The following is a 27,414-nucleotide window of genomic DNA, read 5'->3' on the forward strand; positions in this document are numbered from 1 at the left end:
GATGGATATCCCCGATCAGAAAAGCATGTCTTGCAAAAACCATGAAGTAATGATCCCTGCAGGTCCAACTAATCAGAAATTATTTCATCTTTCAACAATCCATTGAAACAACACAAATTCCTGAATTCAGGATTTGGATTGAAATTGAAGGATATCAAAAGAAAAGCTTTATGGGGGTCACCTAAAAAGATCACAAAACCAAGGGTACATTTTGTTTCTCTCTTCATTTGCTTTCTTGCTTGCCTCTTTTTTGAGTCAACTTGCAGGCTCAGCGCACTGAGCTGCAGACTGGAAAAGTATCTCGAACATACTGTTCCATCTAGGCTGGTTGTCTGTTCCTTGCCTGCATAGGACACAGCATCACGACTTGGGGTCCATAACTAAGAAACCAAATGACAAATCTGGCTTTGACAGGATCGAGTCCACACATGGAAATCATACCCGCTTCTGGAGCAGCGATGAATTTTGCAATGGCTAGAGTGTCCCAATTTCATAATATTACAGGGGAAATGTTTTACGTTATACTGCTTTCTCGGTACTATACGGAGTACTCATACAGGGAATTCTCATGTGAAAGTATTCCTCCAGCTTCTTTCTTCCTTTCCAACTCCCAGACAGAGTTTGTTTGTATCCGTGACAATTTAGAGGGCTCAGACTTATTTCCTCACTGGGCTACAGTCTCCTGATTCCCTTGGCCCTCACTAGACTCTGCACACTATTTCCCTCAGAGAGAGGAAGAATTCACTCATCCCAGCTGTCAGGGAGACGAAACACTCTAACGGCTACTATTATGGGCAGAGGTGGAATCTCCATCTCTGACGGTCTCTACAGGAAAAAAAGAGCACAGCCATCTAGAGTGGGGGTTAAGTTGTTCGCTGCCTGGAGCCAGGGAGCTGAACCTTGTAAGAGTCCATCCAGCCCCGGGAGACTACTGGCACTTTCACCGCCAAATCAGACTGATGGCCCTCTGTGTACGAAGCACTGTACTGCACATCTGGGAGAGGACAACAGAAACAAGACATGTTCCTTGCCCTCAGTGAGCTCGCAGTCTAATGGGCAAGACAGACATGAGTTATTAAGCAACTGTGTAAGAAGGAGATGATAAGAAGCAGTTCAACTGTAGCAGAATTAAACTGCAGAATAACTGAATAGCCAAATGAAAATGTAAAAAGAAAGCCAAATAAAATATGCAGATGAACAGAACTCTATTTAAGTGCTAAGGGAGAGGCCACTGAGGAGGCAGCTGTAGCTTATATAAACCTAACAATGTCTCCTGGGTCTTGGACCCATTCGGAGACCTGGATTCCCAAGCTGTCCAATGGAATCCCAAATTCATCTACAGGATTCCCAGCCCCAAACCATGCAAATTGCATGACAAAAAAGGAAATTCCCCTAGCAACAATTTTGAAAATACTGTTCAGAAGTCATGAGTATCACTACAAGTATTTTTAGTCCACAGATTGTGCAGTTTCCACCATATTTGTTCATTGGCTTTCCTCCCTCTTCCAATAATCCCTAACTCCTTCTAGGTCATTCATTCATTCATTCAATAGTATTTATTGAGAGCTTACTGTGTGCAGAGCACTGTACTAAGTACTTGGAAAGTATAACTTTGCAACAGAGAGAGACAATCCCTACCCAACAACGGGCTCAGAGTCTAGAAGTTGGGTCTGCTCCCTGGCTCACTAAGCAAAAGAAAACAAACCTCTGCCTACAGTAAATACACAATCACCCCTCAATGTAGTTTCCTAAATAAAAACAGTAAGTAAGAAAAATGGGAGGTAGTCAGTAAGCAATACTTATGAGTGAACAAGTAGGGGTGGAGGGGGGATAAAATCTAACAGAGAAGAAAGATAAATCCCCATACAATATATATCTATACATATGGGTATAGATACATATTTGAAAACCTAGACTCTACAGATGTGCAAAGAGCATGATAAAGCGAGGTTCATTATTATTATAATTAACAATAATTACATTATTCATAGTAATGCCTGTCTCCCCCCTAATAATGCAGGCTCACTGTGAGCAGTGAATGTATCTGCTAATTCTATTGTACTGTACTCTCCCAAACCCTTCACAAAGTGCTCTGCACATAGTGAACATTAGTCTGTCAATTGTATTTATTGAGCATGTACTGTGTGTATACCACTGTATTAAGTACTTGCAAGAGTACAATATAGCAGTATAACAGACACATTCCCTGTCCACAGCAAGCTCACAGTCCAGAAGGGGAGACAGACAGTAATATAAATAAAATAAATACGTACATAAATGCTGTGAGGCTGGAAGGGGGGGATGAATAAAGGGAGCAAGTCAGGGTGGCACAGAAGGGAGTGGGAGAAAAGGAAAGGAAGGTTTAGTCAGGGAAGGCCTTTTGGAGGAGATGTGCCTTCAATAAGGTTTTGAAGGTGGAGAAAGTGTCTGTCACTTATGAAGAGGGAGGGCGTTCCAGGGCAGAGGCAGGATGTGGCTGAGAGGTCGGCGGCGAGATAGATGAGATGGAGGTAGAGTGAGAGGGTTAGCATTAGAGGAGCAAAGTGTGCAGGCTGGGTTGTAGTAGGAGAGTAGAGAGGTGAGGTAGGAGGGGGCAAGGTGATTGATTGCTTTAAAGGAGAGCCATCAATAAAAACCACTGATTGATTGATTGATTCTCCTAGGGTGTCCCCTTGATTTCTTTTAGGCTCTAGAAATGACTTTGTGTTCGCTGTAAAACATCCCTGCCACATGTGAATTCTCCACGTGCTATTTGGGGAAGGCTTCCTGAAGGAGGTGAGATTTCGCAAGGGCTTTGAAGAAGGGGTGGATTTGGAGGCGAAGGGAGTTTCAACCCAGGCCTGTGGGGAGGGAGGGCATGAGAGAGGATCCAGAAATAGGATAGTCAGGAGTGAGGCACAGTAAGAATTCAGTACTAATTATAGAACAAATACTACCTACAGGAAGCTCAACATCACATTTTTGTTTTACTGAAAACATGGCTTTCATCCATGAAAGCATGGATTCACCTGAGTGTGGAAGATCCATGAAACTGTACTTTAAATTAGATACAGAAACACACACACACACAAAACCCAGATGAAATCACATCTGCCCCACTAATCAATGTCAAGACATTTTTGGGGTGTGGACTTCAACTTTTATAAGACCCATATTGATCAAGGCTTAACTGCCTATTTGCTAAATGAAAGTGAGCTCTGAATCCACATTGAACTACATATATACAGCCCTCCCTAACAGGGAAATCAGAAAGGGAGATTTGTGAATGGTTCATCACTGATCTTTGCACTGAAAAAGAGTTCTAGTCCAACAGCCTGTTAGCTCTAGCTATGCTATTTCAGGAATCACTGCTTTTAATCAATCAGTGAAGTTTTTTGAGAACGTGTTGTGTGCAGAGCACTATACTAGGTACTTGGGGGGAGTACAACACAACAGAGTTGGTAGATATGTCGCTGCCCACAAGGTGTTTACAGTCTAGAGGGACTGTACTAAGCTTCCAATTACTTACAAATATTACCAATTACTGCATAATTTGGAACTTAAGACCCTCCATTCACAATTAATAGTGATAATATTTATTAAATGCTTATTCTGTGCACAGTACCTTACTAAAAGGCCCTGCAACCGCTTGTGGCCCAAATAATGACATGACAGCACCCAGTAGCTGCTTGGCTCCCCATTTTAGCAAGAATTCTTTTCAGAACAAGTTGGGGAACTCCCCCTAGCCTGGAACTCCCTTCTCCTCCATAAACACCAGAGGACCACTCTCTCCACCTCCAAAGCATTATTAAGGTCTCAACTGCTCCAGGAGGCCTTCCCAGGTTAAGCCCTCTTTTCCCCGGCTCACTCTCCCATCTGCGTCACCTACACATTTGGATCCAAGACCTTCGGATATTTGATATTTGCCTGAACCCCAGCCCCAAAGCACTTATGCAAATATATTTAAATTATACTATGAAATATTTATTCATAATAACGTCTTTCTCACCCTCTAGACTGTAAGCTCATTATGGGCAGGGAACACGTCTGCTAATTCTGTTATACTGTACTCTCCCAAGCACTTAGTACAGTGCTCTGCACATAGTAAGCACTCAATAAATATGATCAACTGAACTGGCCCAGGGAGAATCCTGAATTCTCCTTGGGCAGCATTTGGATAAAAGCACAGCTCATTTTAAAATTCTGATAAGGGACTGAAATAAAAATAGACATTTATGATAAAGGAAAAATAAGCAGTTAGCCCAGGACAGGGAGTGGACACCTCAATTAAGGAAAAATCTTTCAAGGCACCTGAGGGGATTGAGATCAGCAAACCTCTACCTGTTCTGTTTTTCCTGGTCACCAGGTAGGCTCCAAACTCCAAAAATACTACAGGCCCCACCACTCTCAAGCAGACTTCACATATGGAATCGAGACATCAAACAGTACAGCGGGGAGCAGGTCAGGTAGTTTAATCTGAGAGGGCATCTCAGTTCACTTGCATTCTTTAAAATGACCCATCTCCTGTAGTGAAAACACCTTGATCAACTGCTTCAATAGCATCATTGAAGAGGCACTGAAATGGCGAGTGTCGATCTCTGCTAAACATTACTGGGCCACTCAGGTAAGTGGATTTGAGAGTATGGTGACAAACAATGCTCCACCAATGCACGAGGGCAACATGGAAGCACTGGAAATGAATAATCCTCCTGAACCTCGAGTTTAGACCCATTACTGACACTCTTACCCATCATTTAGGTGGAACATAAAAGGAGATACAGTTTCTGCATGAAAACTACACTACTCCTCCACCTACCAAACATTTGGCAGATCGCATTTGTTAATTATTATTATTGTTATCATCATCACTACGGTATGTGTTAAGTGCTTGCTTACTATGCATCAAGCACTGTTCTACATACCAGGGTAGATACAAGTTCATCGAGTCAGACACAGTCCCTGTCCTATATGGGGGTCACAGTCAAGGTAGGAGGGAGTAGGACTTAATCCCCATTTTACAGGTGAGAAAACTGAGCTCCAGAGAAGTGAAGTGACTTGCCCAAGGTCACACTTCAGACAAGTGGTAAAGTCAGGATTAGAATCCCAGTCTTCTGACTTCCAGGCCCATACTCTTTCCACTATGCTTCCTGCTTCAGGAGGCACTTTATACTCCATATCTTGTCCTTATTCTCCTCTGAGCTTGTGAACGGCCCAGGAATTACTCAAAGTTTTGGGGGATTCTTTTTAACCCTCCATAAATATTCTGCTCCTTTCCCAGCTCATTTCAGCAGTCTTAAGAGTGAGGGGCACAGCCTCCCAGACCCCAACCCCGTTGGTCGCACTTGGAAGGTCCTGTGAGAGTTGAACGTCCACGAGAAAAGCTCTCGCTTTGTGGGCAAGAACCACATCCATAAAACCGCAAGGGTACAAACATTTTCAAGTCACTCAGAAAAAATTTGCCGGAGAATGGGAAGACTATCAATTGGAGCAGTTCCTGAGATTGAAGGCATTTTTCTTTTTCCTCCTTTCCAGGGTCCCTGGGTACGGCTGTTGGGGGTTCTACATGTAAAGAATTACCAGGCCATAACTGTCAAAATTCGGAATAAAACTGCTCTTGGAATTCTCCATTTTGGACACCTGGACATCAGGAAAATATAGCTCAATTGTAAAATGTCCAAGAATGAGTATGGAAAATGATTTAAGGGAATGAAGAGCTTGGAAGAAATAAAAATGAATCACTGACCTAACCACAGACAAGATTTTCAAGGTCTGTGAAACATTCATTAGCCTGAGCCTTCTAGGGAGATGTAGTGTAAGGTAAAAGAAACCCACTGAGCAGTGGAGATGAAATTACAGGGAAAGTTAGTTCTTCTCTGAATTTACTTCCTAGGCTCTTCTGACAAGGTTGATTTAGAATTTTCAAGCTGCATGGAACAGTTTCAAATCTGAACTCAGCAATAAAACTAACCACGGTTTATCTGATCTTTTTTTGGGTTCCTCCAAACTTCCCGGCAAACCTCAAACGATTGTCCCTGCCTGGTCGTAACTTTCCAAGACTAGTTTATTTTATTTTATGGACAGTGGTCACATTATCTTTAAGCTTTAAAATGATTTGCCCTCACTTTGGGATTCAGATGAAATTAAAGAAAAACCAAGCAACAACAACAACAAAAAACCCACAGTGGGATGGGGATTCTACAGGAACCTCATACCAGCCACAGATCATGAGTAGGGAGGAAGACTCGCTCGTGGCCTGCTACTAGCCTCCAGTACGAGCCCCATATGGGACAGGGACTGTGTCCAATCTGATATCCTTGTACTTACCCCAGCATTTAGTACAGTGCCTGGCACATTGTAATTGCTTAACAAATACCAGAATTATTATTATCAGGATGTTGAAAAAGCTCCTCCTCTTAATTCACTAAGCATCTTTTGGCTTCTCCCTCAAACTCTATTAATTTAGAATTACTTTAGCTCTCAAGCATTGGTTGGGGGTAAGTCTCTAGCATTCCAAATTCCCAAATCTTTTGCACACACTGGGGGAGAGGCGAAAGAGACTCATTTTCTGACCATTCAAGAGTTCTTAACGGTCCCAGTGCCTTACATTCCCAAAGAGTCAAATTATTATCAACAATCGATTAATAGTACTGAATGCTATGTGCAGAGCACTGTATTGAGCACTTGGAAAGTACAATACCACAAAATTAGCAGACACGTTCCCTGTCCATAAGAAGCTCACATTCTAGAGGAAAACTCCTGAACTCCTCTGAGCCGGAGTCAAACCAGCGACCTAAGGATGACAGGGATCAAACCACTTGGATACCAGCTCAGCTATCAAAGACTTCCATCGACAGTCTGCCTTGCCTTATGAACTTGACAGACAATTGGCTTGAAAGCAGAAGCGTCACCTTAAGTCATGGGAATCACGGATGTTCCATCTAATTGGAATTGGCCTCCTTTCATGGATGGCACTGAGGGGAGGGGAAAGAAGGGGGAGAGGTGGGGCAATCCCCATGAAGTGAAGAGCCGCAAGCCAAAATCGCTATATGGCTGAGAGTCACTGATCTGGAAGTAAGGATTTTGGGGTAGGGGGTGGAGGGGAGGAAGAAGGGTAGCAGTGTGTGGCGGAGAATGGGAATTTTCAGGGGGATGGGGGGCAAGAGACGACAAGCAAGATACAGTACAGGCTGGGGGTGGAGTCAGGACCTATACGCTTTCTCACCACTGCTGAAAGGGCTGGAGCAGCCCACCACAAACACCATGGTAAAATAACAGTAACTGGTATTAGTTGAGCACTTACTAAGTACAAAGCCCTGGGTAGCTACAGGTGTTAAGGCTGGACACAGTCCCTGCCCTGCTTGGGGTTCACAGTCTAGGTAGGAGGGAGAACAAGCATTTTAATCCCCATTTAACGGATGAAGAAACTGAAGCACACTCGTGAAATGACTTGCCCAGGTCACAGGCAAGTGGTAGAGTCAGTGTTAGGAGCCAGGTTTTCTGATTCCCAGGCCTATGTGTCTTCCAATAGGCAATGCTGCTTCTCAATAATAAATATGACAGTAGTGTCACCTGTCACGAGTCACGGAGCAAGGGAAGAAGAGAGCTGCAGTTTGGCCACCCCCAAAATAGTACAGGATCAATTCCCTCCTGACATTTGGGTGACAGCAAACAGCTCAATCCCAGCCATAATACAATAAAATAACAACGTGAAAAGCTACCTCAAGATTACTACTATCAAGTAACCACTAACTTATCTTGGATCTGGCCTAAGGGACTTTGAAAACAGGGCACATTTACGGAAATAGAATAAGTTGTACTCAAGAACAAAACCACTAGGCACATGGAGACACTTGGGTGACCAAAGGATGACTTTGCCTTTTAAACCTAGGTAGCCATGGCAGTCTTCCAGAGTCTCGGTGATGAGCTAGTTTTTGGGAGGGTTGCTTTGGGGGTCCCAAGGCCACCTTGCAATAATGCCCACCACTCTACCTACTCCAGACCATTTGTGTTTCCAACTCCAAAACTTGGAGTTTAAAGTAGAAGGATCACATCACACTTTCTTTGGATGTCCATAAGGTTCTCATAAACTGGTGGCCTCAATTCCATTTGTGAGTTTGAATCAAAACTCCAATGGCCATGATACACACTTGGTGCAAGAACTTTCAAGAATTTCACAAATTGAATGAGGAAAACTTGCCTCGATGTAAGAAAGCAACCAGAAAAATGGAAGGCCAGATGGCCAGATCATTTATAAAACACAAATCCTCTCTCTCAGTTATGGTGAGAAAAGCATGAGTGGTCTCAGTGCATCATTTCAGTTTTCAACTTACATTTTTGTAAATTCTAATTCACTTGAAATGCAAACACAGCGCTTCAATTACAGCACTCCTGCCTGAAGCTCAGAAGATCTATTGATCTCCTTCTCTCAGCAAAATTGCTGTTCCCTCCATGTGGCTGCTCTCCATTCCTACAGATGTTCACAGAGACAGGGAAGAGGTATCTTCGAGTTCTGGGATTTGGTGGCTGTTTTCATTTTTGATCAAAGAACAAAAAACTATTTTTGATCTCTCACCAAATATTCACTGCATCTTATGGTTTAATGGGGCAAAACCATTCAGAAATAATTATTTACGGATAATGAACAAATGCATTTATTTATGAGGAAATATTCTGAATGGACAACGGCGGCAGAAAATCCTTTCCCAGATTGCAGTGGATATGTAGTGGAGAAATACTATTTGAAGATGGTAGGAATCTACATTGCTGGCAGAATACAACAGTTCAAAAGGGATTGAGAAAATCTATTCTTTTCAAGGGATTATTTTTCTTCAGTAGAAGGGCCAGGCTGCATATAGAATAGGATGCAAGATAGCAAGCAGTTCACAAAGACATGTAAGGCTGTTCCAATATGGCTCTTACAGAAATGAAACAGACAAAAGACAGAGTGAGGTACACCACAAATGGGCTAATCTAAATGGCCACATGTTGGGTAAGTGAATGGTAATATTTCATTATAAATTACAAGGTTACCCACCTAACGCAAGGCAATTTTAAGCTACGATGAATTTGTTGTTGGCTACAGATACCTTTTTTTTCTTTTTCCTGAGATTTTTGGGTGGAAGGTCAACATTTTAACATAAAAAAAGCCCTATTGCTTGATGCAATTTGAACTGCTTTATGTTCTATGTGCTGGGGTGGAAACGAGCAAATCGGGTTAGACACAGTCCCTGTCCCCCATGGGGCTCCCTTACAGATGAGGGAACTGAGGCACAGAAAAGTGAAGTGACTTGCCCAAGGTCACACAGCAAAGAAGTGGGGGAGCAGAGATTAGAATACAGGTCCTTCTGATTCCCAGGCTCAAGCTCCATCCACTAGGCCATGTTGATTCTCAATGGTGTTCTGTTTGATATGAAGGGGGAGGGAGTTTCAAGCCAGAGGGAGGACACGGACAAGGGAAAAGCAGAAAGATAGACAAGAATGAAGTACAGAGAGAATGCTGGAATTAGAGGAGGGAGTGTGTGGGTTGGACTGTAGTAGGGGGTAAGCGAGGAAAGACAGAAGGGGAGAGCTGATTGAGTGCCTTAAAGCCAATGGAAAAGAGTTTTTCTGCTTGATTCAGAAGTGGCTGGGTAGCCATTAGAGGTTTTTGAGGAGTTGGACCCATGGTTTGAACATTTCTGTAGAAAAGCGATCTAGACAGCAGAGTGAAGTATATAGAGAGGAGAGGGGAGAGGCAGGAATTCCGCAGGGAGGTAAGCGAAGAGGCTGATGCAGCAGTCAAAGTGGGATATAATTGTTTGGATCAGCAGGGAGGCACTTTGGATGAAAAGGAAGAGGTGGATTTTAGAGATGTGATGGTAGAACTCACAGGATTTGGTGTCAGACGGAAGTTTCTGGAGAAGGGAGTGAGGTCTGAGAGGGCTTAAATTGTATGGGATGTTTGGTGGGGTTTGGCCTACCATCTCCAGTTGCTGCCTATCAACCTCAGTATCAAGTAAAACTCCTCACTATTGACTTCAAAGCTCTCCATCACCTTTCCTCCTCTTAACTCACCTCCCTTCTCTCCTCCAGCCCAGCCCACACACTTCGCTCCTCTAGTGCTACCTTCTCACTGGGCCTCGTTCTCGTCTGTACTGCTGTCAACTCCTGGTCCAAGTCCTACCTCTGGCCTGGAACCCTCCTCCCTCCTCAAACCCGCCAAACAATCACACTTCCTCTCTTCAAAGCCCTACTGAAGGCTCACCTCCTCTAAGAGGCCCTCACAGCCTAAGTCCGCCTTTTCCTCAGCTCCCTCTCCCCTCCCCACCGACCCGACTCACTCCCTTTGCTCTACCTCCTTTCTCGTCCCATAGCACTTGTGTATATATGTATATATCCATAATTCTATTTAATTATATTAATGCCATTTCCTTATTCTGATGTCTGACTCCCCCTTCTGGACTGTAAACCCGTTGTGGGCAGGGATTGTCTCTATTGCTGAATTGTACTTTCCAAGCACTTAGTATAGTGCTCTGCACACAGTAAGTGCTCAATAAATACTACTGAATGAATGAATGGCCCATGAGCCTCTGGTGGGGAGCAACCAGGAACGGGGTGGGATTGTTGAGAGAGTCCAGAGCACAGGCCACAATGGGTGGTAGGTGCTAGAGTCTGGAGTGGCATCAACAAAGAGGAATTTCCATTCATCCACAGCCCAGTCCTTTCTCCACATCACTTGTTCAAGACATCCTGGCACCTCTGCGGGTAGAATTTAATCACTGGGGCTGGGTAGGTCATCCTTAGACATTCAACCACAGTGCATGAAGGTGGCAGAGTTGTGATTTAGCACAGTAAAGGGCATAAACTCTCCCCTACTCTGCCCACCTGTCTAATTCCCCTCTACTTATTTATTCATGTATTTCATTTTGGGAAATTTTAGAATCTCAATCAATGATATTTATTGAGTGCTTACTGCATGCAGAGCACTGCATTAAGCACTTGGGAAAGTATACTACTACAGAGTTGGTAGACAGGTTCCCTAGTCATGAGCTAACAGTCTAGAGAATACAAACGGAATGATGTTCTTGCCACAATAAGGCTATTGTGTAAAGTCCCTCTCAAGATTTACAAATAAGCAACATCTTAAGAGCTCCCAGAAGAAATGGGGTGAGTTGGAGGAATCGGCAGTTGAACCACCTATTCATTTCTTCATTCAAACGTATTTACTGAGCACTTACTGTGTGCAGAGCACTGTACTAAGCACTTGTGAGAGTACTATACAATAAACAGTCATATTCTCCGCCCACAATGAGCTTACAGTCTAGAGTGGGGGAGACAGATATCGATACAAATAAACAAAATTACAGATATGCACATAAGTGCTTTGGGCCTTGGGTGGGGCGGGGCGGTGGGGACAGCAAAGGGAGCAAGTCAGAGTGATGCAGAAGTGAGTGGGAGATGAGGAAAAGTGGGGCTTAGGTTGGGAAGAGCTCTTGGAGATGTGCCTTTAATAAGGTACCCAGCTAATGAGGGAAATGATAACGGTGAGAAAGGAGAGGCAGGGCAAGGAAGGGTGGGGGGGGAGAGGGAGAGAGAGAAAGAGACAGAAAGACAAGAGGAGGAGAGAGAAAGAGAAGAGAAAGGAGAGAGATAATGGAACTATTTTTGTGCATTTTGCATTCTCTGGGGGGTATGAGTTGAATTGCATGGGGATATAAGCTGAAAAGATTTCTTTTCCTTCACAGTGATAATTATGTAAGAATCCACCTGAGGGAAGAATGTTCAAACCACATTACTAGTCTCCTGATATCATATCTTAGCATTTCACGATGGCAAATAAGTCAGAGAGACAACAGCAAATCCTACGGGCTGCAGCGTCATTCCCCTCCCTATTTCTCGAAGGCCAATCGAAAGCCACTCAGGGCTCAGGGAGTGAAAACAAACTGCTAGAAATCCACAGTGCCCAGAACAAAGGAACACCTCCCTGCCACATATACCCACAGCCTTTGTGGAGGATTCTTTCTCTTGGCTTTAACCAGGAAGGCCGACCTTGAATAACAAAGAATTCCGGTCCCTAAGGCACAGGCAGAAGCATCTATTTTTGGTAAAACAATAAAATCAGGATCCTGGCCCTATTTGTAGACCAAATTTCAACTTAGATAATTCTGACCTAATGTATACAAGACTGGACAGATTTTGGGGTTTCCTGCCTATTACATGCCTAAAGTCAAAACCTAAAAGGAGACCATTTCCTATCCAGTGAAGTTCTGTGTGCTTGCCAAGGCCAGGTTACATTCATGTTCACATACAATGAGTTCCTGCATGTACTTAAGTAGAAACCCAAAAGGGAGGGGGGGTGTCTCAAAACAGCCCTTTAGAAAATGTCATCTTGATGGCAACCTATAAATCTGGACAGAATCACTTCAAAGTTAACATACATTCACTCCCTTTCCATCTGGGTCTTGACCTAACCCTTCCTTCTTGGCTAGAACACTAAGAGGAAAATATTTCATGGAACAGTTTCTGGATTTCCTTTAAGACTGCACTGTTGATCCTTTCCTCACCAGTGACTCCTCCTGTGAAAAATCCCTTCTTGGGGCAAGTTCAACAGAGGTAGAAATTATAATAAACTGACAATTCACAATTTTGCTTGAAAGGAAGGAATAAAACTCAGGTCTCCACCCCCGTCAAGAAAAGTAAATCCCTGATATGAAAGGTGTGCGTTAATCTTACTTTATGTAAGCAGAAAGACAAGACCATCAGATGAAAGCACAGCATTTCAAAATGAGACATAAAAAGAATCCATCTTTTGAAGGAAGCAGAAATGGGAAAATTAAGAGCCACAACTACAGGTAAACACAATAATGCTCAGCTCCTTGGTAGACTACTCTCTTACACTTTGAGCCCCATGCGGGGCAGGGACTGTGTCCAATCTAATTATCTTGTATGTAATGCAGCACATAATACAGTGCTTGGCACACAGTAAGCTTCATAAAGCAATTTATAAACAGCATGGAGTAGTGGACAGACCATGGGCCTGGGAGTCAGAAGGTCATGAGTTCTAATTCCGGCTCTACCACTTGTCTGCTGTGTGACCTTGGGCAAATCATTTCACTTTTCTGTGCCTCAGTTACCTCATTTATAAAATGGGGATTGAGACTGTGAGCCCCACATTGGACAGGGACTGTGTCCAATTCCATTCGCTTGTATCCACCCCAGCACTTAGTAAAGTGCCTGACACATAGTAAGCGCTTAAATACCATCATTATTATTATACATACCATCATTATATTTTACTCTCTAGTATCTCTAGTGCGCAACTATTATCAATGCCAGTTCACAATGAAGAGGAAATGTGGGGTACCGAAGTTGAACAAATCCATTTTCTAGGCCAAGTTAACAAAATCTGAACCCAATTAAATCTGGACTACTCACCACCTGTATCAGAGGTCGGCAACTACCTTTTGCAAAAGAGTCCAGCAAAATGAAACCTTCGATCAGTTGGAATGCAAAAGGCCATACAATTTATGGTTTCCTGTGTGACATGTGATATTATTACATCATGCAGCACCCAGTGCAATGTGATAACATCACTCTCCTTTGAGGCTGCTTCATAAACATAGCTTTTTCTGCCAGGAAGGGTTGGAAAGGGAATGGAAAGAGCAGAAGGGGAGGGAAGAAAAGGAGAGAAGGGGGAGGGAAGAGAAGGGAGAAGGGGGAGGGAGGAGAAGGGAAGGAGGAAGAGTAAAGATAAGGGCAGAGGAAAGGAGGGAAGGTGGGTAGGGAGTCAACAGGCAGCCTGCCTGGGGAGTTCCTCTGGGCAGGTGGGCGCAAACCCTGGCCCAGTCCCCCACCTCTGAGAGGCCTGGAAAGCCTCATCCTGCTCCACCCAGGGAAGGAGTGCCCACTCCATCAGCAGCCAGTGGCAACAGAATCCCCCCACCCACCCTAAATGGACTCAGGGGCTCTAAAGTTCTCCGGGCCTTCGGCCATCTCCTGCCTTCACCCTGCTCCTGCCCCGATCCTAGAGCCAATGAGGGAAACCTTCTGCTGGCTTTGGCCCCAGCAGGATGAGCTGGGTTAGGGGAAGCAGGGAGGGTTGGAGAAATTGGTGGTTGTCCCACCCAACTAATGAGGCAAATGATCAGGGAGAGAAAAAAGAGGTGGCAAAAGGAAAGCGAGGTGGAGGTGGAGGAGGGAAGAGAGGAAGAGAGAGAGAGAATATATTTGAGAATATAGCTTGCTTTCTTTCTCCTCTGCCATGTAAGTCGGGGGCCCTAGGGTAAGTGATTGTGCGTCACCCCCGATCCACGCTCAGCCCACCCACTGCCGCTATTAATGCACATAGTCCAGGCCCCCCGGCACGGATGCAATGAGAGAGTAGGAGGGTAGGTAGGGCAGGCCATTTTATTTTGAGTGATGGAGCAAAAAAAAAAGAGAACCAAGATTTTTACAGAGGAAGAAGACTGGGAGAGGACAGGCTTCAAAGGCCTAATGGGGCATATAGGCACCATATGAGACTTTTGCAACCCTGGATGGAAACTCTCCGGTATGGTCAGACAGAGAGCCGCGAGGAGCAAGGCTGGAAGAACCGCTCCTAATGCTGCAGATCAATCTCTCCCACGGAGTGGGCTCTCAGAGACTTTGAGCAAAGTGTCTGAAAACCCATCTAGCCCACCAGCACTGAAGTGATGCATGATGCGACAGCTCTGATGGTTAGACAAGGGAAAAGACGAGATGGCAACAGGACACCTAAGCAGATATAATATGGCCCGTTGCAGCAATACAACAGTAAATAGGGGATGTCAGATGAGGCACAGCATCTAGCAAAGCAGCAGAGTCACGGAAGGCTGAGAAACAGCCCAATCAGACCAGCTGCCTTGCAGCAATCAGAAACCAGACAGGAAGGTGCACGCGGCCTGTTAAACCACAAGCCAACAGCAGCTACAACTGCCCAGGCAAAGATGATCTTCCCCTATGCACAGGGTGTAAGGAGTGCCTGGTTAGACATGGTTACACGTGTGTCAGAAATGGCTCACCCCATTTTGAATATTAAGGACACATGTAGCAGAAGGCTCACATCTTGGGACACCCCCCAGATCCCAATTACTTCATTTTTTGGAAAGTAGAGACCAGATTTTGAAGCCTGTTAGGGAGCCTAACGCTGCCGCAGACAGCTTGGGTTACTTTTCGGAAAGACCCCCAATTCTCAGAGGCGCCCAGCAGACATTCTTAGTGATGCTTGGAGCAGCCCTGAACATGAGGCCATTTCAGCATCCCTGCTTTCCACGGCCCCTAGAGCTACAGTGGCCTACAGTTTAATCCTGCCTAGGTCTCCTTATCAGTAACCTATGCAGCTTCAGACCCTTGGGTACCCTCCAGAACATGTCTCCATAATGACTAGCAGCCACAGGAGCAGCAGCCAGGCACAGTAAGAGTAGCCCACCTGCCTAACATGGCACCAAATTAGGTTTCTGCAATTCTTGATAACTGAATGTTCTAGAACCTGTTCACCAAATTGTTGTCCTCGTTGCACTGTACTTTCCCAGTGATTTATACAGTGATTAGTAAGTGATCAGTACAGTGTCCTGCACATAGTAAGGGCTCAATAAATACTAGTAATGATGATCAATCAATTCATGGCATTTATCGTGCGCCTATATGCAGAGCACCGAACTAAACACTGGGGAAAGCACGATACCGAGTTGGTAGATGTGATGCTTGCCCGAGAAGCTGACAGTCTACAGGAGAACCTTAAAGTCAACAATCTTCATATTGACAGTGTTACTAAGCATAAGTTTAGGTGTCACAGAGAAGACTGATATGTAACCAGCCACTCTTCCATATTAAGTATTGGGAAAGATAGTCCTTTGGTCTGCACCTGAAGCTGACATTTGTAGGAACTATTGGTGAACTGTGGTACTACTTTCGGGTTTTTTTTTTTTTGGCTTTTAGCCTCAGAAGCTGGATGGTGCTTTTCTCCAAAGGGCAACAGGTTTTGGATCTCCTGTGGATCTGCTGCAAGTCAGGTGGCCTGCCCACACTAATCAATCAATCAATCGTATTTATTGAGCACTTACTGTGTGCTCCTCTGCTTTCTCAGGCTAGGCTGCCTACTGGCTGCCCATTTCAGCTTGCTCTGTTCCTGGGAGTCTGCATAGTGATTTAGTGGGAAAAATCCTTTGAGTGTCCAGAATACCCACATATCCAGAAGTTCTGGATAATGGAGCTTTGGAGTTTTCATCGTGAGTGAGTGAAGGGGGGAGGGGCAAATTGGGGTCCAGAAAAAGGAAAGATGGGATGAAAGAAGAAGGAGTAAATTAGCAATAACAACTGTAAAATTTTGGAACATTTTCTTCATGTATTGGACAGAAGAAAGGATAATCTCCCTCTCTGGTGCCCCATGATCCAGGTTATATTAACTGCCACTTGGTCCAATGTTCACGTTAACATTCGCTGAGGGCACGGGACTTTCTAACTGCAAAGTGGACCTGCGAGTGTCAGTATGCTCCAGGACTGCATAAATCTTCTCAGCTTGGGATGAAGAATTTAAAACCTTAACTACCGCTGTTTCTCCACACATCCCCACACCCAACACAAAACCTTTGAGTAATAAAAAAATTCTGAATTTTGTTTGGGTTGAGGAGAGAGGAAAATAGGAGAGGAAGGGAGAATTACGGAAAGAGTTCAAACGAGGCTATAAAAACTCCAGTGGAACTCCAAATCTCGGAGAAAAACATGCCCAGCTCAAGTCGAGAGAGGGAAAGAAGCAATTCTGTTGGCAGGGGGTTGAGAATGAGTCAGATGGTCACCTGCTCTGGAGAGCAGAGGCCTGGTGAGAAGAGGAAGGAATCTCCATCATTGTCATGCAAATCTTTTCAAATCGCCCAGTACGTAGCTGTCTTTTGAGGGTCAGAGACTTGGCAGCTAATGGTGAGATTTTATCCAAATGTGATTCATAAGACCCATTTGTGGCCCACTGTCCCGTCCACACCATCAGCATATTCAGACTGTCCCTTGCTGCACAGCAGCTTTTGCTGTGCACAAAACCTGGCACTACTTTCACTTGTCTCCGCTTTCAGAGCCTCTGCTCTAAGAGTCTGAATTCTGTGTGCACCAGGCTGTTCTGTCTTCTGCTGTTTTCCAGCTGTTCCAGGCTCTGCCACATCTTCGGAGGTTTGGCTTACCGTGATTGCTGAAGGAAAGGGGTCATGTGACCTGGATCGATGCCCTCATCCAAAGCTCCCTAGTTCCATATTTTAAACACCAGGAAGGAGCCCAGCATTCAGAGGCCACTCCACACCTCTAATTACTTCTCAGAACATTTCTCATATGCCTGAATTGCAGCTGTGAGAGCTTGGAGCCTCCACCCTTTGCTACTGGAGGTAGGTCTTCCCAGCTTTACCACTCCAACCTAACAAAGGGCAGGGTACTGAAAGGGAAAGGAGGTAAAGTAAGGGAAAGGAGGTAAAGTGATATCCCCCAAGGCCCTGACAAGGTGTCCTTAGTCGCCAGCAGTCAAACTTGATCCACATAAGGGATGCCCTACGTAGTTATCCCGTGAGCCAGTTCAAGAAAGAAGAAAAACGATAGTACGAGAGGCAACGTCCTTACCCACTCAAGGCCTAGAAGAATCTCAAACCAAACCACTTTTCTAAGAGAACAATCCCCACTGAACATAGTCAACTAGGAAGAAACTGATTCTGAAACTAAGGGTCAATGCACTGAGAAAGGGAGACACATTCAACGTTTATATTTCTATGGTCCCTAAGAATCCAACTTGGCTCACCTGAAAGCTCACCTGACCACATCGAAAAAGATCATACACCATTAGTGTTGGTGGGAATAGTTTGCACCGTTCAGTAGTTGTCAAAGGTGCCAATCCTAGGGTAAAATGATCACGATGGGAATTTTATAAATTACAAGAGTAAAATCCTGTTCAACATTAATTCATTTTGTTATATTAAAATTGAAAATCAAACCAAATTCTTTAGATTTCAATTCTTATTTTTGCTTCACAAATTTAAGAGGGGCATGTACTGGGGGGAAGCATTTATGACAAAAGATTTTAACTAATTTGTGTTGGATGGAATCTTGTGTACAACCAAGCCTAAAATAGTTCCCAAGATTCTAAACACATTCATTCTTGAATGTTCTGAGTATGCAAATAAAGATGATTAGTGGGCACAGGGCCAATTAAAACATGATTCCTCCACAGCATCTGAGGCAACAACAGTACCCGGAGAGGCTTCTCTAAGGAAATCCACATCATCTTCTCTACCTAAATTTGAACTGTTGCACCCGAGATCTCCATTATAACTTTTCCTTAAGCACCACTTAAATGATCTGGCTTCCTACTGCTCATTAATGTGGTGAGAGAGCAGGGGGCAGAGGAGAAACTGACCCAGTTCTGGGTCAAGATCTGGGTAAACATGCACGCATAGTTCTGCTGTGTCTTCAGCTCTGCCTCCCTTATTACTCAAGTCTCAAGTGAAGAATCAGTCCCTCTCAACCGACGACAGGGTAAATTTCGGGTGGAGGCCAGTGACTCCATTGGAATGATGCAATTCTTTTTTGCGTGTGTTCTAATCCCATGCACGCTCACTCCTTTCAACACAAAATCAGAGGGAAGAAAGTCGATCGTAACTTCAACTCGCCTTCAGGTTGGGAAAACAGGCCTGGTTTAGATCAACGGCCGTCTGGGCAGGGACCATGTCTGATTGTATGTTTGCTACAGCGGGGTAGTGCAAATGTGAACAATCACGCACACACATTAAAAGAGCCCCGTTTGAATGGAGGTTCCCCATGGGCCTGCAGTGTTTGCTGGAGGAAATAATCTTGGCAGTTCAATAGCCTTCCAGCTTCCCCCCTTCAGCAAAAGGTACAGTCGGTGCCCAGTTTAGCTCCGAGACCATGGCTCTCCCCGAGCAGGCGGCACTGCCTTCTTTCAGAGGGGGTGATATTACTTGCTTTAGTAACACCAAAAGCATCCTTTTACCTTAATTCTCACCTTTCTTCCCCAGGAACAAATTCACAGGATCCCTCAGGAGGCAGCAGAGAGAGCTCATTATTTCCATTTCCCAGATCCAAATGGAGAAAGGAGTGGACAAACTAAGGCTGGAATGGAATAGTGATTCCCAGTTCTGAACTCTGTGCCTTTTGCTCCTTCAAAGTTGACGTTCTACCTCAAAACACTTATTTTATCATTGAAGGTGGCCTCAAACCTTCAAAATTAAGGTGTGCCCAGCATGGCTAAATCCCAACACTGCCTTTCATGCTCATTAAAATTTTCCAAAATAGGACAAGTTATTCTGAATGTCCTATTTAAATGACAGACATATTATGAGGGTGCAGAGAAATGCTACATTTTTCACCAACTTACAACAAAGTCAGACAAAGGGATTTTATGAAGCCCAGAATCTAAAACACATGAAAGGTTTGCCCTGGGCTGTGTAAATGAGAAGTGTTCTTTCAACCTTTACTCTACTTTTAGCACAGCTTCCACACATGAAGTTATTCCCTTGAGGTTGTAAGTAGCCTTGGCACGGCTTCAGATCTTTATACTAAAATTAGTATCTACCCTGAATCTGTACCCATAATTTCCAGCCTTAAGACAAGGGTAGGAAAAACACCACCAATTCGTTGTAACCCACTACCTTGCTGAGAAATGAAAGAATCAGATTAAAGAGCCCAGGTGTTTGCTAATAACGAAGATGGTGTTTGGCTTTGGAAGATTCTGAACTGCCATTTCTGGACAGTCAACTCTAGCATCGAACGTCTTTTTGCCCATGTGGTGAAAATCCAGGCTTCCTCAAACACCAAGTCTACCTGGCCAGGCTTTACATCATGCACAGAATGAGGGGTTTACACACACTGCTGGGAAAAGCAATTTAACTGAAGGAGGTTTAAAAAGAAAATCAGCATTTTAAAATTCCTCCTTTCAAAATTGGAGGTGTGCAAATTTCAAGTTTTTCCGCCCCCAGAACCAAAGGGTAAAGAAAAAACACCACCACAAATGAAGCCAGCTGTCAGTTGAGAAGGCCTGCAGGAAGAGGGAATCCCCAGAAAGGGAAGACCGCTTTGGGAGTACGGTATGGGTGGAACAAACCCTTGGACCCTTCAGAGGACCAGATCAGGGTTATTGGGAAGAAGAACCTGGGAGACATCGGTGCCTTTAAGGTTAAAAGTCCAGAAAAACTGCAGAATGGTTGGTGATGACAGGCAAAGGTTAGGAATAACCTACGCTTAAGAAGAAATGAAAAGGAGGGCCTGTTCTTATTCCAGGCATAGCAGGAAGGAAGTGAGCATTCTTGATCCATATACTGTTTTACAATATTCCAACATTATTACACAGCCGTCTAGGGGATCTGAATGTTTAAATGAAGGCTCTAAAGAAGAGTTATTTCCTGTTGCTCACTGGCTGAGAGGATGCTCTTGTGCTCCCTCTCCCGAAGTGAATGCATTGTTTGCCACTATCAAGGTAACCTTTAAAAATAACCACCCAACTGCAAAAGAACTTGAGGAAATACGATGAAATCATATCAAGTCCGCAGCTCAGACCACAGAAAACTCAAGTTGTATTCCCCACCGCATTGTTACCCTTATCGAACAATGCAAACAATTTTAATGAGCTTATCTCCTGGAACATATCCTTAGCTGTCAATGTAAAAACACCGCCAACGGGAGATGCCAAATCGTTAGTCGAAAAATGAGAACAATACAGTGACAAAGACCAGCCCCATCCTCAAAGGCAGAGTCCAAAAAAACCCACCAACCCATGGAATTACCTTCCTCTAGGGAAGGCAGGGCACTCCCACCCACCCAACCCCTGGCCGTGCTTTCGGGAGGGAAGAGAAGGCAGAGCAGCCCCATCTTTCCAGAAGGGCTGCGGCTCTGTTCCTTTCGAATAAACCTGGGGTTTGGGGGGAGGAAATTTTAGCGAACGGTTGCCATCATGACCTCTGCTGTCAACCCTTCCACCAATCAGCGGGCGGGAATTCTTACAAAGCTCCATCAATCTGGCGGTTTAACACCACGGACTGCAGTTTAATGGGGAGGATTCCATTTTTTTTTTCCCCTTGCACACACAGAGACAGGGAGAGACACACGCCTACACGGGCACAAGCTCCATCCACCGGCCCGCTGCTTTCGGGCGCAGGACCGTCTCTGTTGCCGAATTGTCCATTCCAAGCGCTTAGTACAGTGCTCCGCACATAATAAGCGCTCACTAAATACTACTGAATTAAATACTATTGAATATTTTCTGGCGGGGGAAGAATCGGAGCCCAGTTGCCTTATCGGGGGTGGTGGGGGAGAGCTCGGGGCATGCCCTTTGCTCGATATGTAGGCGTGGAAGGAGGGATGGGCGCGCCCCCCAAATTGCTCTCCACCGGTCCTGACCGAAGGGCCTAGGGAAAACCACCGAATCCGCCTCTTGCAGGCGGCGGCGGGGGCGTGATTTTTCCCGGGATTATTTTTAGAGGGAGCTAATGCAGCAGCAGCAGCAGCAGCAGCAGCAGCAGCAGGAGCAGCAGCAGCAGCGGGAGCAGCAGCATCGGGGCTGGGTTATGTAATTGGGCCGACCGGCCCCGCCGGGGCGCGCACACCCTGCCCACCCACCCATTGCACACGCCCGGTACACGCCGCCCCCGCCCTCCGGAGGCCCCCGGTTACCTGTAGGACCGCTCCCCGCGGACCGTGTGCTTCCTGAACGGAATGATAGTCCCGTTATCCTGGATGATGTCGTTGTTGTTCTCTCCATTGGGGGACAGGGTTTGGGTCGGGCCGGGCATTGGCGCGCTCCCAGGGGCCGAAAGGAGCCTGGCTTGGGGGGAAGGTGGGCTGCCTCGCCTCCTCTCTGCCTCCTCCTCCTCCTCCTTCTCCTCTCCAACCCGCTGTGTCTCTCTCCCCGGCTCTCTCCTGCTCGCTCTGCTGCTCCCCTCCTTGCTCGCCGCCGCTGCTGCTGCTGCTGACGTCACACCGCCCGGAGCAGCACCCTGGTCACGTGACGGGGCTCGTCACCATGGCAACCGGCTAACTCATCCTACCTCCCCAATTTTCACCCCCCCCCCCCCCCCGGTCCCCCGGCCATTCATTCAATAGCATTTACTGAGTGCTTACTCGGTTACCGATTTGTCCATTCCAAGCGCTTAGTACAGTGCTCTGCCCACAGTAAGCGCTCAATAAATGCTATTGAATGAATGAATGAATGCATACTCTGGGCAGAGCACTGTATCGAGCGCTCGGAATGGACAATTCGGCAACGGAGAGAAACAATCCCTGCCCAGGGAAGGGCTCTGCTATTGTTTTTGTCCGTCTGTCTCCCCCGATTAGACCGTGAGCCCGTCAATGGGCAGGGACTGTCTCTATCTGTCCATTCCAAGCGCTTAGTACAGTGCCCTGCAGAGTAAGCGCTCAATAAATACTACTGAATGAATGAAGAATCGCCCCCACCACCACACCAGCCTCTCCCAGCAGGCACAGGCCTACATCTGGCATGGAAACCACCAGCTTTCCCCCCACCTTCTTCTTCTTCTTCCTCCTCCTCCCCCCACTGCAGACTTGCCTTGTCTGAAAACCAGCTCTTCCTCTAACCATTTCCTTTTCGTCCTATACTCCGACTGCAGCTGTGTACACAAAAGAACGATTCATGCAATGGTGGGGGGGTGAATGGACAGAAGGGGGGCACTATTAACTCCTTCAAGGCCAGGTACTGCACTTGGCTGAAGTTGGTTCGACTGCTTTGGGTGTGAGAACAAGATGACTGGGTGGGCGGCCACCAGAAATGGCTGTTGGGGGCAAAGGGGTTAAAATATTTACCACCCCCAGCCACCCACCCTCCCCTCACATATACACACTTAAATCAAACATCTTCCCCTTTAAAAATGATCACTCTCTAAAGAGGAAGCTTTCATTGTTTCCATTCTGAATGTTATGATTTTTTTCACAAATTGATTTAAGGGGGTACGGCTGCCTAGAGGGACTGCTGAGCGCAGTCACTTAGAAACAGCCCTTTCTGAAACCTTTAGTCACTCGTGGTCCTAGACAAACCTTTACCCAGGCCACCCGATGCTACTAAACAGAGTTGCACGCTATTATTCATGTGGGAATTCTCTCCCGCCGTAAACAAAACTACCACACCACCCAATATGTGATTACAGGAGGGGAGTGCGGGAGAGAAGGAGGGCATGGCACAGGGGCAGAAGACAATGCAGTACATCCTTCTTCAGAGAGTTGCCTTCATCAGCTTTGGAAGCATGGAAGTGGCTGCACCAAGAAAGCTAAACGGACTCAGTACTCCCTCCTCTGGGTGAACACTCCCCTCCAGACGGACAGATGGCTTCAGAGATGTTAGTTCAGATTGTAAGCGCCCGAAGGGTGGGGATCAGACTTACTAGTTCTACTGTACTCTCCCTAAATACTACGTTCAGGGCCCTGCACATAAGAGGGTCTCAAATTATTGCTCCTGACTGCAATAATTGCTCCTGATTGCTCCAGTTTGGGATTTTGGGGGGATAAAGGTATTACGGTAATCAGAAAACAGCCTCAGCAGCAGACACCCAGATGCGGCCCTCGCATTCTCCTCTTTGTGCAGTTATTGGCTTTATTGTTTTGTGGCACATTTATTGAAAACAACCAAGCCTGATAATCCTCCATCCCAAATCTCCTTGGTAATACTGAGTTATTTCTGGTATCAAGCTTCTGGAATTAGTATCAAATGAGCCTCTCACAATGATTTCACATTCAGTTCCCAGATGGTAGTGATACGATCCAAACATGAAGAGGGCACACATAACTACTTAATTTTTTTACCATTCAATATTTTATTTTTAGCTTCACCCTTGATGCTATTGCTTCATCCTTCCAGGTTACAGCTCGCATTTGTGTTATGGGAGATGTGGGGTGGGGGTGGGGGGCTCTGATTTCTTTTTAAAGGGAATATGGATCCAATTTTGATCTGAGAGAAGCTGGTTTTACAAGGCATGGAGACATGAGTACACCGGTATTTTTTATTTAGTTAAAACAAAAAAGGCAAGCCTTATATTATACAGTGTGACAGAGGCATGGTGGGGATGGCACAAAAGCTTTTCTTTTGCTTTCATTATTCTGGCTACTCAACCCTCCGTGTCTTGAAACCATACTTACTCTCCACAGAGCCTTTTCCTCTTTTTGGGATAGGGTCAGGTGGAGAGAGACACATTTTAAAATCATCAACTTCAAATTTCCAGACTCCTTTCACTCATTTTTGGTTCACCCACTTTGTTTTGGTAGCTCTTCCCTGGTCTCTTCTTTAGATCTCACAAAGAGGAGCCCTATAAATGTTATATGGGGCTCTTTCAAGTTTTAAATACTTATTAATAAAGCAGGGTCACAGACTCAGTACCTGTGAATGACGAGTGAGAAGGGGCTGAAGAAATCTTCTCAGTCGACAGCAGAGATGGGAAAATCTGGTTTCTATTTAACTCATAAAATACTGGCTCCTACTTACCAGCTTGGAATACAAAAATGCCATTTTTGCACCCAAGAAGGATATAAAGCAGAGGGAGATGTAGAATCGAAAACTCTTTTCCCCCCCGATTTCCACTAAGTGGCAAGTTTGGCCTTCCCCAGTTATAGGTCATACCAAAAAAAAAAAGGTTAAACATTTACACAAAATTACATTCTAAAAGAGAGTCCAGGATGGAATCCATGCTTAACCGACGGATCCAGGTTTGCAGATTGCCCTTCACCATGGCAAGCAGTGATTTATTCTGGACCAGAAGTTAAGAATGGTGGTTTCACTACCTGGCCTCCAATGAGCGGAGAAGACAGTTGCAAAATTAATTGTTTGAAACTCTGATCAATTACTGAAACCAACTGAAATGAAAATATCACACAATTCCTCTAAGTTTCTACAAACTAGGAGAAAAATGTCAAGCTCAGGACTGTCTTGCTTAAAAACATTTAAGTTCGCTTTATAAAAAATTAAAAATCTCCAATCTACCCTTTTTCTCTCTTCCTAAAATAATGCCTGGCCAGGGCAAGGAAAGAGGCTATATGCACTGATGAAAGAAACATGGTACAGCCACGTTTCCAGGATAGCCTCTAGATTGTAAGCTCGTTGTGGGCAGGGACTGTGTCTGTTTAAAGCTATAGTGTACTCTCCTAAGAATAGCCCAGATCCCCCACACCAGCTCAAATGACCATCCAGTTTGATAGAAGGATGCTTTCAAGAAGTTCAGGGACTCTTAAAAAACAAAAACCACCTCGGGAATGAGGGTTCTCAAAAAGGATTGCGAGGGTCCCGTTTCCCTCCTTTTCATCACTGGCCTTAAAATAAACTGAGGTTCATAAAGTTCAAAAACCTGAGACAGAGTGAGCCAGCATCTCTGGCCTCCTTTTAAACACGCGGAAGACACTGATCCCAGTTTATCTGTTGGCAGCCCGAGTATTACTGCAGACAGTGGGCCTCCCTGACTCTCACAGCCTTCTCCAAAAAGTCATGTGTGCAGAACTGTTCATGGAACTGTTTGCAGTGGGATGACTTCTTTCCTCTGGGTCCCATGTGAACATGAGGCCAGCAGCTGGGAATCTTAGAAGTGAGTAATCGAGAAGAAATCCCATGCTATTTCTGACTTCATCTAAATAAAATATAAAAATGGAGAATTAAAACAACTCGCTTGGCATTTGTTTCAAGGAAGGAGTTCAACTGAAAACCATGATAATTTATGAGGACTAAGTTCCAGTCAGAAAATGCTTTCAAGTATGGCTTCCCCGGCATCAAGGGCTGGGTGGCTAATCATACCAAAATTAACAACTAACATTTGCTGAGCAGGCTAGGTGACAGAACAGAGCAGAATTCAGGAGACTCTGTTCTCACCCCATAACTCGCCTCCCTGCAATTTTTGTCTACACTCACCTTCTCTAAATTTTAAATGAACAGTGACTCAGGCTCAGGGCGAAGCTTTGGAAATGAAACCACACAACAGGGTTGGAATTACACACACCCATACACCTCAAGGCACACACCAGACATCGGGAGGAAATACAAACTGAACAGCAATTAAGCAATGAGACCTTTGCCATACCTTCCATGCTCTCACTTAAATACCTCTAACTAAATATTGCCCCTTCACACCAGGACTAACAGTCATGTTACTTAGTATTTATTAGGGTGATTGATACTGAGTAGAGGGAGATTCTTTCTAACCAACACTACACAAATCTTTTTCTACACTTTCATACGGTAGATCTGTAAAGGCAGGGACTGGGTCTTTAACTTCCCGGTACTTTCCAAAGTGCTTAGCCCAACACTCTCCATTTAGTGAGTGCTCAATAAATATTATTTGACTGATTAGGGAGGCACTTTTTTGGCTAATTTCTGCTACTTTGAGTAAGTTTATATTAAGACCTTCTGCCTATTTAATGCTCTTAGATGTCCCCCTTTATATCCTCAAGAAAAGAAAATAGGGTAAGGTGGTGGGAAACAGGGGTTCAATTTTATGAAACTCCAAAGTCAGAGGTAGAGCGAGGAACAGAAATGAGATTGGATTCCCTATCATAGTCCTTTTCATAAACAAACCTAAAACATACAGAAGTAAAATCACTCAGAGCTTCTTTTTCATCCTTTGCGCTAGCTGAAGGAATGCGAGGCTCATGAAAGACACTGACTCCGTAATTTCTCTAATTAATGGATGTTCTGATCACCAAAGAACTTCTCAAGTGGTTACCGTTGTGGGCAGGGAGTGTCTCTAATTGCTGAATTGTAGTTTCCAAGTGCTTAGTACAGTGCTCTACACAGTAAGTGCTCAATAAATACAAATGAATGAATGAACCATACACCCGCTCCAGCAGGGCCCACCCTGGCCTGTAGACTCTTTGTGGCCAGGGATCATGTCTACCAATTCTATTATCCTTTTCCAAGATCTTAGTATAGGGTTCTAGACTGTAAATTCATCCTCTAGACTATAAGCTCATTGTGGGCAGGGCATCCTGATTTGCATCCTGTGCTCTTCGCCCCTCCCAGCCCCAAAGCACTTATGTACACATCTGTCATTTAATTTCTTTCTATTGATGTCTGTCTCCCTCTAGTCTGCAAGCCCCCTGTGAGTAGGGAATGTGACTGTTTATTGTTGTACTGAACTTTCCCAAGCACTTAGTAAAATGTTCTGCACACAATAAGGGCTCAATAAATACAATTGACTGACTGCACTGCACATAGTGAGCACTCCATAAATATGACTGACTGGTCCACCAACACTTGGCTGTGATGCCAAGGCTACCCGGGTACTGGTGGGTTGGCTTTAGGAGGTGAGCAGGCCGATGATCTCTCAGCGTAGCCAATATCCAAAAGGTCCATTTGGCAGCCCAGAATGGTGCCCCAAGAAAGTTGGTAGGATAGCAGGTGCCTTCCCCACTGCCCGCCCAGACTTTCTGGGCAAATGGGAGCCAGAAGGCAGACGGTGGGCTGTTGGGTCA

The 27,414-nt window shown here is 45.1% G+C and overlaps 1 protein-coding gene across 3 annotated transcripts in view; it reads right to left on the reverse strand.

Moving 5' to 3' along the window:
* Positions 1-27,414, reverse strand: part of MAPRE2 (microtubule associated protein RP/EB family member 2) — a 122,073-nt gene that overhangs the window by 55,999 nt on the left and 38,660 nt on the right. Inside the window, exon 1 of one of the 3 annotated variants that reach the window (XM_001515564.5) lies at positions 21,631-21,867. The exons of the other annotated variants lie outside the window; for them this stretch is intronic. Within the exon in view, the coding sequence (XP_001515614.1) occupies positions 21,631-21,749 (119 nt within the window). The 5' untranslated portion in view covers positions 21,750-21,867. Of the gene's footprint in view, positions 1-21,630; positions 21,868-27,414 lie in introns of those variants that run through there. 3 annotated transcript variants of the gene reach the window in all.

Source organism: Ornithorhynchus anatinus, chromosome 7 (assembly GCF_004115215.2).
Source record: "Ornithorhynchus anatinus isolate Pmale09 chromosome 7, mOrnAna1.pri.v4, whole genome shotgun sequence".
Classification (NCBI taxonomy): domain Eukaryota; kingdom Metazoa; phylum Chordata; class Mammalia; order Monotremata; family Ornithorhynchidae; genus Ornithorhynchus; species Ornithorhynchus anatinus.